Source organism: Otolemur garnettii, unplaced genomic scaffold (genome assembly GCF_000181295.1).
Source record: "Otolemur garnettii isolate 467f Iridium unplaced genomic scaffold, OtoGar3 scaffold00096, whole genome shotgun sequence".
Classification (NCBI taxonomy): domain Eukaryota; kingdom Metazoa; phylum Chordata; class Mammalia; order Primates; family Galagidae; genus Otolemur; species Otolemur garnettii.
In genome coordinates this window covers 7,522,751-7,532,871 of record NW_003852491.1, presented here as the reverse complement: position 1 = coordinate 7,532,871, position 10,121 = coordinate 7,522,751, and the positions used below count along the sequence as shown (strand labels likewise).

Sequence of the window (10,121 nt, the reverse complement as noted above, 5' to 3'; positions counted from 1 at the left end):
CACAGCAACCTCAAACTCTTGGGTTTAAGTGATTCTCTTGCTTCAGCCTCCCAAGTAGCTGGGACTACAGGGGCCCGCCACAACACCCGGCTATTTTTTGGTTGTAGTTGTTACTGTTGTTTGGCAGGCCCAGGCTGGATTTGAACCTGCCAGCTCTGGTATATGTGGCTGGCACCTTAGCTGCTTGAGCTATAGGCACTGAGCCAAGAATGATCTTTTTAAAAGATAATAACAGGCCAGGTGCAGTGCCCCTTATTACCTTTTTTTAAAAAATTATTATTATTTTTCTTTTTATTGAGACAAAGTCTCACTTTGTGGTCCTTTGTAGAGTGCTGTGGCATCATAGCTCATAGCAACCTCCAACTCCTGGGCTTATGCAATTCTCTTGCCTCAGCCTCCCAAGTAGCTGAGACTACAGGCACCCACCACAATGCCCGGCCTTTTTTTTTTTTTTTTTTTGTAGAGACAGGGTCTCACTCTGGCTCAGGCTGGTCTTGAACCTCTGAGCTCAGGGCAATCCACCCACCTCGGCCTCCCAGAGTGCTGGGATCACAAGTGCTCTTACCTTTTACTACTCCCTTATTACCTTTTATTACCACTCTGGGAGGCTGAGGCAGAGGATCGTTTGAACTCAGGAGTTCCAAGACCAGCCTGAGCAAAGGGAGACCCTCATCTCCACTAAAAATAGAAAACTTTTTAGTGGAGATGCCAGGCATGGTGTCGGGTACCTCTAGTCCTAGCTACTTGGAAGGCTGAGGCAGGAGGATTATTTGAGCCCAGGGGTTGCTGTGAGCTAGGCTGACATCATGGCACTCTAGGCAACAGAACAAGACTCTGTCTCAAAACATGATCAAAAACAAACGATAATAACAATACACAAGTATTGAGTACTTACTATATGCTAAGAAGTGTTCTAAAGGTATCATATTAACTCATTACATCCTCATAGTAACTTACAAGGTAGGGTCTATTTTTATTACAAATTTACAATGGAAAACTAAGTTCCTTGCTCCCAAATTCCAGAACTATATATCACATCATGTTACCAACCAGTTGAAAACATCCAGTTTCACTAAAATAAAATTTAAATTCTTTACTATGGCCTAAGGTCCTACATAATCTATCTTTTTTTTTTTTTGAGATGGAGCCTCAAGCTATCCCCCTGGGTAGAGTGCCATGGCATCATGCTCACACAACCTCCAACTCCTGGGCTCAAGCGAGTCTCCTGCCTCAGCCTCCCAAGTAGCTGAGACTACAGGCGCCTGCCACAATGCCTGGCCATTTTTTGGCTGCAGCCATCATTGTTATTTTGGCGGGCCCGGGCTGGGGATTCGAACCCGCCACCTTAGGCTAAGGTGGCTGGTGCCTTAGCCGCTTGAGCCACAGGCGCCGAGCCCATAATCTATCTCTATTCACCTCTCTAACTTAATTTCTCCTACTTTTTCCCACGCTTACTACATTTTGCTAGTCAAAATGTTTGTTTGTTTTGTTTTTGAGAAAGAGTCCTGCTCTGTCACTGATGCTAGAGTGAAGTAGTGTCATCATAGCTCACTGCAACCTCAAACTCCAAAGCTCAAGCAATCTTCCTGCCTCAGCCTCCCAGCTAATTTTTCTTGCTCAGGCTGGTTTTGAACTCCTGGCCTCAAGCAATCCTTCCACCAAAGCCTCTCAAAGTGCTAGGATTATAGGCATGAACCACCCACATCTAGCCTATAATTTATACATTGCTTGAATAGGGCCTTGTCAGCCTGGAGACTTTGCACGTACTGTTCCCTCTACCCAAACTATATCTTGCCTCACCTCATGACCCACTCATTCTTTTTTTTGTTTTGTTTTGTTTTTTAAGAGACAGAGTCTCACTTTATTGCCCTCCGTAGAGTGCTGTGGCATCGTCACACAGCTCACAGCAACCTCCAACTCCTGGACTTAGGCAATTCTCTTGCCTCAGCCTCAGAAGTAGCTGGGACTATACACGCCCACCACAATGCCTAGCTATATTTTTGTTGCAGTTTGGCCGGGGCTGGGTTTGAACCCACCACCCTTGGTATATGGGGCCAGCACCCTACCAGCTAAGCTACAGGCACCGCCCCTGACCCACTCATTCTTATCCTTCAGATCTCAGCTCTAAACTCATTTCCTCAGAGAAGCTGTCCCAGGCCTTCATATCTATAATGGCCTTCATTGGTTATCCTTATTCTATCGTCCTATTTATTTTCTAACACTTAATGCTGACCTTTATTTTGTTTTTGTGTTTACTGTCTGTCTCTACCAGCAAAATATAAACTCCAGGAGGACAGGAACCCTTCAGGTCTTTTACCTCCAGTGCCTAACATAATGTATCCAAGCACATCATATGTGCTTAGAAAACCTTTGATAAGTAAATGTATCTGCCACTGCTTCTACAGGCAAGGCCTTCCTTGTATTCTCTACATGCTGACCATCTATTCATACTTCAGGATTCAGACCAAAGATCACTCCTGGGAAACTGGTTTTCTGGAATCCCACAGCACTTTATACGATCTCTACCTATCCAGCCTGATATATTCTTAATTTTCAGGTGCCTCTTTCATCCACTTAACTTGGAGTATCTCCAGGACACAGACATCTTCCATACCCTCTCCGTGTTTAGCTTTGTCTGGTCCACAGTAGGTGTTTCAACCATGTTTGTTGAATACACTGACCCAAATGTTCTCCACTGACCACCGACCCTTCCCATTTAGAACGATCCAGCCCTCAAATGGAATCAAATATGCTGGCGAGAACCCGATCACTCTAGACCTCCGTTTCCCTGGTCGCAGCCACACCTGCCAATGACGTCCTTAGGGTCGTACTTCTGGTAAAACTCCTTGGCCGCGGCCCAGTCGGGCAGCTCATCCTCCGGCCCCACGTCCAGCGTCATTCTGAAGGAGTTGGGGGCCTGTGCGGAGGAAACAGAAGGCAGTGAGGGCAGAGAGGCCCACAGGCTCTGAGACGATGCACATCGCGGCTCCCGGAGGCGCAGCCCTTGCGGCTGGGGCGCCAGGGTCTTGGGGGATGGGGGCGGGGTAGGGGAAGGATTGGGACTGGGAAGACCCCTCAGGAGGGCCTAGAAGACTACAGGGATGGCGGGGCGGGGCGGGGACGGGGACGGGGAAGGGGAAGGGAAAAGGTGCCCAGGGAGAAGGGGGAACGGGAACTGGGGCAAGCGGCTGTTGCCGCGCAGGCGCACTTGGGCAGGCGCGGAGAGAGTACGGTGGTCTCGCGCTGGCTCACCTACGGGGGCAGGCAGTGAGGCCAGGGTCCACGCGAGGTCGCTCTGTCCTGGAGTTCCCCGTTTAGTCCCTTACCTTACCCCCCGGCGGCGCCGGCTACGACCTAACTCCACCTCTATCCTGTTCGCCAATGGCCAGCGCCAGCCGAAGCCTGCGGTTCAGTAGCTCTTTCGATTGGAAACTGGTAGTCCAATAGAGAGCCGTGAGTCCCAGGGGCAGGAGCCAGCGTTGGGGTTCAAAGTTACCTAAAGCCGCGACGCTAGGGCGGGCTTCAAGTCCAACCAATCAGCGCGTGGGATCTGCCGCGGAAGGCGGAGCTTGTTGTCAAGTGGGGCTTGAGGCCTGTAATGGGACCTGGAAGTTAGGTTTACCCGGAAGCGTGACCTCGGGGCCGCCAAGATCCAGGACCTTATTGTGCCTCCAGTTGTGGACTTGGATAAGACACCCTCAGTTTCCTTCCACACCTCTATCTGAATCCAGCACTTCTTAAAATGCAGCCTGGGTTCGGCGCCTGTGGCTCAAGTGGCTAAGGCGCCAGCAAGAAAGAAAAAAAGTTAACCAGGGAAGTTCAGGCAGGAGGATTGCTTGATCCCAGGAGTTTGAGGTTGCTGTGAGCTAGGCTGATAGCCCAGCACTCTAGCCCTGGCAAGAATAAGTGGCGGGCGCCTGTGGTCCCAACTACTTGGGAGGCTGAGGCAGGAGACTCGCTTGAACCCAGGAGTTGGAGGTTGCTGTGAGCTGTGATGCTACAGCACTCTACCCAGGGGGACAGCTTGAGGCTCTGTCTCAATAAAATAAAACAAATAAAACGCAGCCTGGTGCTAAATGTTTACCTTGAGGCAAAGACTCCCGCCCTGAAAATGTTTGTAGGCACGCAGCTTGGACCCCAGCTCCGCCACTTGATGGGAATTATTAGACCAAAAGAGGCCTCCTCCTGTGGCTGCTCCAAGTCTTTTTGAATACCTCCAAAGCCCTAGTGCTTACCACCTGGGATTATACACTTTCCCAATCTTCCACTCCCTCCCAGAAGTCTTGGCAATGTATCAAGTTGTGTTCTAAACCTACCAAATTGTGAGACTGTGCCAGGAGTGACTTCATAAACCTTCCCAGTGCATATACTTGGCTCATATTTGGCACTCACTAACTCAACAAATATTTGTTGTTAAACTTCCGGGACCTAGACGTTAAACAGCAACTGAAAACATACACTGGTGGTGCCTGTGGCTCAAAAGGGTAGGGCACCGGCCCCATATGCCAGAAGTGCTGGGTTCAAACCCAGCCCCGGCCAAAAACTGCAAAGAAAAGAAAACATACACTTGTGGAGGTTATCTTCTAGTAAACCAGAAACAGAATAAATCTTCCAATAGCTATCTTAGAAATAACACTTTAGGGCGGTGCCTATGGCTCAAGGAGTAGGGCGCTAGCCCCATGTACCAGAGGTAGTAGGTTAAAAAAAAAATACTTAAAAATAACACTTTAGGATCATAACCATATAAAGGGAGAAAAATGAATCCAAGTAACTTTTAACAGAGCCCTTTTCTCCCTTTACAAAAGAATTCTTTTGTTTCATTGAGACAGTCTCACTTTGTCACCCTCGGTAGAGTGCCATGGCGTCATAGCTCACAGTAACCTCAAACTCTTGGGCTCAAGCGATTCTCCTATATTTAGCCTCTCCAGTAGCTGGGACCACAGGCACCCACCACAACACCTGGCCATTTTTTGTTTGTTTGTTTAGCAGGCCGGGCGGGGCTTAAACCCACCAGCCCGGGAGCATGTGGCTGAGGCCCCAACCACTGAGCTACTGGCGCACAGCCCCTTTACAAAAGAATTTTAAAGCAATTTTGAATTTTACTTAGGTTTGTTGTTTGTTGTTAAAATGGGATACTTATCTGAAATTAAGTTAGTAAATATATTAATGTAGTCAAGAACCAATGTTCTTAGCGTGGGAATATGTAATCTGGAATAGGAAAAGGTGATGAACAACCCAATGATTGAAATGGAAAGAATAATCCTCCACACTCATAGCTCAGTGATTAGGGCACTGGCCACATGCACTCGGGCTGGTGGGTTCCAATCTAGCACAAGCTTGCTAAACAAACAACAAACAAAAAATAGCCGGGCATTGTGGCAGGTGCCTATAGTCCCAGCTACTTGGGAGGCTGAGGCAAAAGAATTGCTCGAGCTCAGGAGTTTTAAGTTGCTGTGAGCTGTGATGCCACTGCACTCTACGAAGGGTGACATAATAAGACTCTGTCTCAAAATAAATAAATATAAATAAAATAGGTAAAACTAAGTACTGTATTTTCTACCTCTGACCTCTGAAGGGGCCCAGAAGCAATAGTATCTCAGTAGAATGAGTACATCTAGTGTCTACTTATTTCTAGGCTGGGCGCAGTGGCTCATGCTTGAAATCCTAACATTCTGGGCGGGTGGATCGCCTACGAGCGGTTCTCAACCTGTGGGTCACGACCCACGAGAACTGTATTAAAGGGCCATGCATTAGGAAGGTTGAGAATCACTGCAAGACTCCATCTCTACTAAAAATCGAAAAACTAGCTGGGCACTGTAGCAGGTGCCTGTAGTCCCAGCTACTCTGGAGGCTGACACAAGGGGGATTGCTTGAGCTCAAGAATTTGAAGTTGCTGTGAGTTATGAAGTCACCACGACAGACTGGGACTCTGGTTTCTTATTTTATTCTTTTTTTTTTTTTTTTGAGATAGGGTCTCACTTTGTTGCCCTCAACAGAGCACCGTGGCATCATAATTTGCAGGCTTCACCAAGGAAAATACAAGATGAGTCTGGAGCAATGTGTGCCAAAAGTAAAGAATGACAAGAGAACTTGCCAAAAGGGCACAGGACCCAGGTTGAAGAGGGTTCCACGGTCAAAATCAGTAACAAAAATGAGAGGAGGCTTCTGATGTGCTGCAAATCTTCCATTCACCTAGATGGTGATTACCCAGGTATATTTACATAAAAACAGTCATCAAGCTGCACATTTAAGATCTGTGTTTTACTGTATGTAAATTATACCTCAACAAAACATTTTAAGGATAATGACACTAATGGATAGAATTGAACACTCTGAAACCAAACTGACAGTAAAAATTTTAAGCAAATAAAAAAACAATCTTTTTTTTTTTTTTTTGGAGAGTCTTACTCTTGTTGCCCAGGCTGGAGTGCACTGACAGTGTTGTGAGCATAGCTCACTGTAATCTTCAATTCTGGAGCTCAATCAATCCTGCCAAAGTGCTGGATTATAGGCATGAGCCACCAGTCTAAATTGAGGGATATTTTAAGAACTGACCTTTCTTCAAAAAGGTCAATTAAAAAACAAACAAAAAAAAGGCCGGCCATGATGGTTCACACCTACAATCCTAGCACTGGGAGTCCAAGGTGGGTGGATTGCCTGAGCTCACAGGTTTGAGACCAGCCTGAGCCAGAGTGAGACCTCATCTCTAAAAAAAAATAACTGGGTGTTCTGGCAGGCGCCTATAGTCCAAGCTACTTGGGAGGTGGAGGCAAGAGAATTGCTTAAGCCCAGGAGTTTGAGGTTGCTGTGAACTATGACACCATGGCACCATCCTCTACCAAGGATGACAAGTTGAGACTCTATCTCCAAAAAAAAAAAAAGGCCAATAAAGGGCTGGGCACAGTGCTCAGTGATTCTAGTGCTCTGGAAGGCTGAGGTGGGAGGATCACTTGAGCTCAGGAGTTAGAGACCAGCCTGAGCAAGAGCAAAACCTCATCTCTACTAAAAAAAAAAAAGAAAAAAAGTTAGCCAGGGAGGTTGAGGCAGAAGGATTGCTTGATCCCAGGAGTTTGAGGTTGCTGTGAGCTAGGCTGATAGCCCAGCACTCTGGCAAGAATAAGACTCTTTGTCTCTCTCTCTCTCTCTCTCTCTCTACACACACACACACACACACACACACACACACATAAGCCAAGCACGCTGACACATGCTTGTAGCCCCACCTGAGACAAGAACTTGAGGCCAGAAGTTCAGGACCTCTGTGTGCTATGACTGTGCTACTGCACTCAAGTCTGGGCAACATAGCAAGATCCATCTCTAAAATAATTAATAAAATTCTTAAAAAATTTTAGCTCTCCTCTTCCCCTCCCTCCTCTAACCCTAAACCTATAAAAAAGGGAAAAAAAGAAGAAAAAATTTTAAATATCACAAAGACAAAAAAGGATAAGGAGCTATTCAAAATTGGAGACTAAAGAGAAATGAGAACTAAATACAATAAGTGTTGCCACCTGGACCCTCAAACAGAAAATAAAATCTACAAAGGATGTTATTGGGACAAATGGAAAACTTGACTATATTATCAGTATCATATTGATGCTAACTTCTCTAAATTATGTAATTGTATTATAGTTACATGAACAAATATACTTGTTTCTGTTTTTAGATCATGAAATTATTTTGGGATGAAAGGCCTGCAGATTACCCTGAAATGTTCAACAAAAAAGCAAATGTGGTAAAATGTTAAAAATTATAAATCTAAATGAAGAATATAAATTGTTTTATCATTTGAATTGCTTTCAAAGTAGAGTTGAAAAATAGCAAGAGGCTAGGTGTGGTGGCTCACTCCTAAGATCTCAGCATTTTGGGAGGATGAGGCAGGACAACTGCTTGAGTCTAGGAGTCTGAGACCAGCCTGGGCAACATAGTTAAGACTCTATCTCCCCATCTCTACATTAAAAAAAAAAAAGCTAGATTTGGTGGTATCTGTAGTCCTAGCTACTCAGGTTAAGACAGGAGGATTAGTGTGAACTCATGATTTTGCAGTTGCAGTACATATGATTGCATTCCTGAGCAGCAGAGAGACACTCTCTCAAAAAAAGAAAAACAAAAACAAACAAACAAAAAACCAACCCAAGAATTCATTTCATCTTGTCAGTTTAGGGTAACTGGATAGTCTTTTCTAGTAAACTGAAAATGATTAATAAAGCATTGGCTCATAAAGGTTTCAATAAAAATGTTTTCAAAATGTGTTACCTTTCTTTCATGATTTAGGAATTAGTAGAGTGAATCAAATAAAGTCATTATCTAAGAAGCAGTAGAACTCAAACTATGTGCACTACACTCAATTGAAAAACTGGCAGGTGTGGTGGCTCACGCCTATAATCTAGCACTGTGGGAAACCAAGGTGGGAGGATCCCTTGAGCTCAGAAGTTCAAGATCAGCCTGAGCAAAAGCAAGACTCTGTCTCAACTAAAAATAGAAAAATTAGGCCTGTATTTTGGTAGGTGCTTGTAGTTTTAGCTATTTCAGAGGCTGAGGCAGGAGGATCATTTGAGTCCAGGAGTTTGAGGTTGCTGTGAACAAGACCATGGCACTCTAGTTCCAGCAACAGAGACTCTGTCTCAAAAAAAAAAAAAAAAGGGAGGGGGCTCAGTGCCTGTAGTTCAGCAGCTAGGTCACCAGCCACGTACACCAGAACTGGCGGGTTCTAACTCAGCCTGGGCCTGCTAAATAACAATGATAACTACAACCAACTATACATATATATATAGCTGGGCGTTGTGGTGGGCACCTTGTAGTCCCAGCTACTTGGGAGGCTGAGGCAAGAGAATCGCTTGAGCCCAAGAGTTTGAGGTTGCTGTGAGCTGTGATGCCACATCACTATACTGAGGGTGACAAAGTGAAACTGTCTCAAAAAAAAAAAAAAAGAAAGAAAAATTGTAACATGCAGGCAACAACTCATACCAATTAAAGCAGAATTTCTGTGAAATAAAGCTCAAGCATAAGTTTTTGTTGTTTTTTTTTAAAGAGGGGGTCTCATCATCTAGACCGGAATTCAATGGCCTGATCACAGCTCACTGCAACTACCAACTCCTCAAGTGAGCTAGCCTTTCAAGTAGCCAGAACTTACATGCGTATGCCACTATATCCAGCTAATTTTTTTTTTTGAGATAGAGCCTCAATTTTGGCATCATAGCTCACAGCAACATCAAACTCTTCAGCCCCAGCAATCCTTTTTTCTTAGCTTCCTGAACAGCTGGGACTACAGGTGCCCACCACAACTCCTGGCTTTTTGTTTTAGAGATGAGGTCTCACTCTAGCTTAGGCTGATCCTGACCTCCTGAGCTCAGGCAATCTACCTGCCTAGATCTCTCAATGTGCTAGAATTACAGGTGTGAGCCACCAGGTCCAGCTTAAATTTTTAATTTTTTTGTGGAGACAGGGTCTCACTGTTTCTCAGGCTAGCACTAAACTCCCAGCCTCAAGCAATTATCCTGCCTTGGCCTCCCAAACTGCTAAAATTACAGGAATACACCAACTCATTACTTACTTTTTAAGGCTCCCCAGTTGGTTCCATTGTGAAGCCAAGATTGAGAACACTGATCTATCTATGGCTTCTAGAAAACCAATAATGGATTCTCTTCACTTTTCCTTCCTGGAGCACTTTGGAACCTTCTCTTCAGTGTGCAACATCTCTAATTCCTTTAGGTACTCTGCTGTGCTCTGAATTATGATGGGGCAAACAAAAACTTCATTTCCAGGGCACACGTGTTCCAAGGGGCACATACAAAAATGTCAATAGCAGTATGGCTCATAATATCCCCAAATTGGAAACACCCAAAGTCCCTATCTATTTTAACAGAAAATAAACTGTGACATAATCATGTAACAGAATACTATACAGTAGTGAAAACTACAGCTATATCAAATATTGATGAATCTCAATGTTAAGAAACTGGACATAAAATGCTTGATACTTAATTCCATCACAGACAAAATTAAACTACATTATTAGAAATTAAGAATGATGGCTCGGCGCCTGTGGCTCAATCGGCTAAGGCGCCAGCCACATACACCTAAGGTGGCGGGTTCGAATCCCCAGCCCGGGCCCGCCAAACAAC

The 10,121-nt window shown here is 45.0% G+C and overlaps 1 protein-coding gene across 1 annotated transcript in view; it reads right to left on the bottom strand.

The window, feature by feature from the left end:
- PHKG2 (phosphorylase kinase catalytic subunit gamma 2) overlaps positions 1 to 10,121 on the bottom strand; it is a 29,130-nt gene that overhangs the window by 16,156 nt on the left and 2,853 nt on the right. The window contains exons 2-3 of the mRNA XM_003795814.2: positions 3,253 to 3,593; positions 2,805 to 2,917 (exon numbers count right to left, since the gene is read on the bottom strand). Of these exons, the coding sequence (XP_003795862.1) occupies positions 2,805 to 2,899 (95 nt within the window). The 5' untranslated portion in view covers positions 2,900 to 2,917; positions 3,253 to 3,593. The remainder of the gene's footprint in view (positions 1 to 2,804; positions 2,918 to 3,252; positions 3,594 to 10,121) is intronic.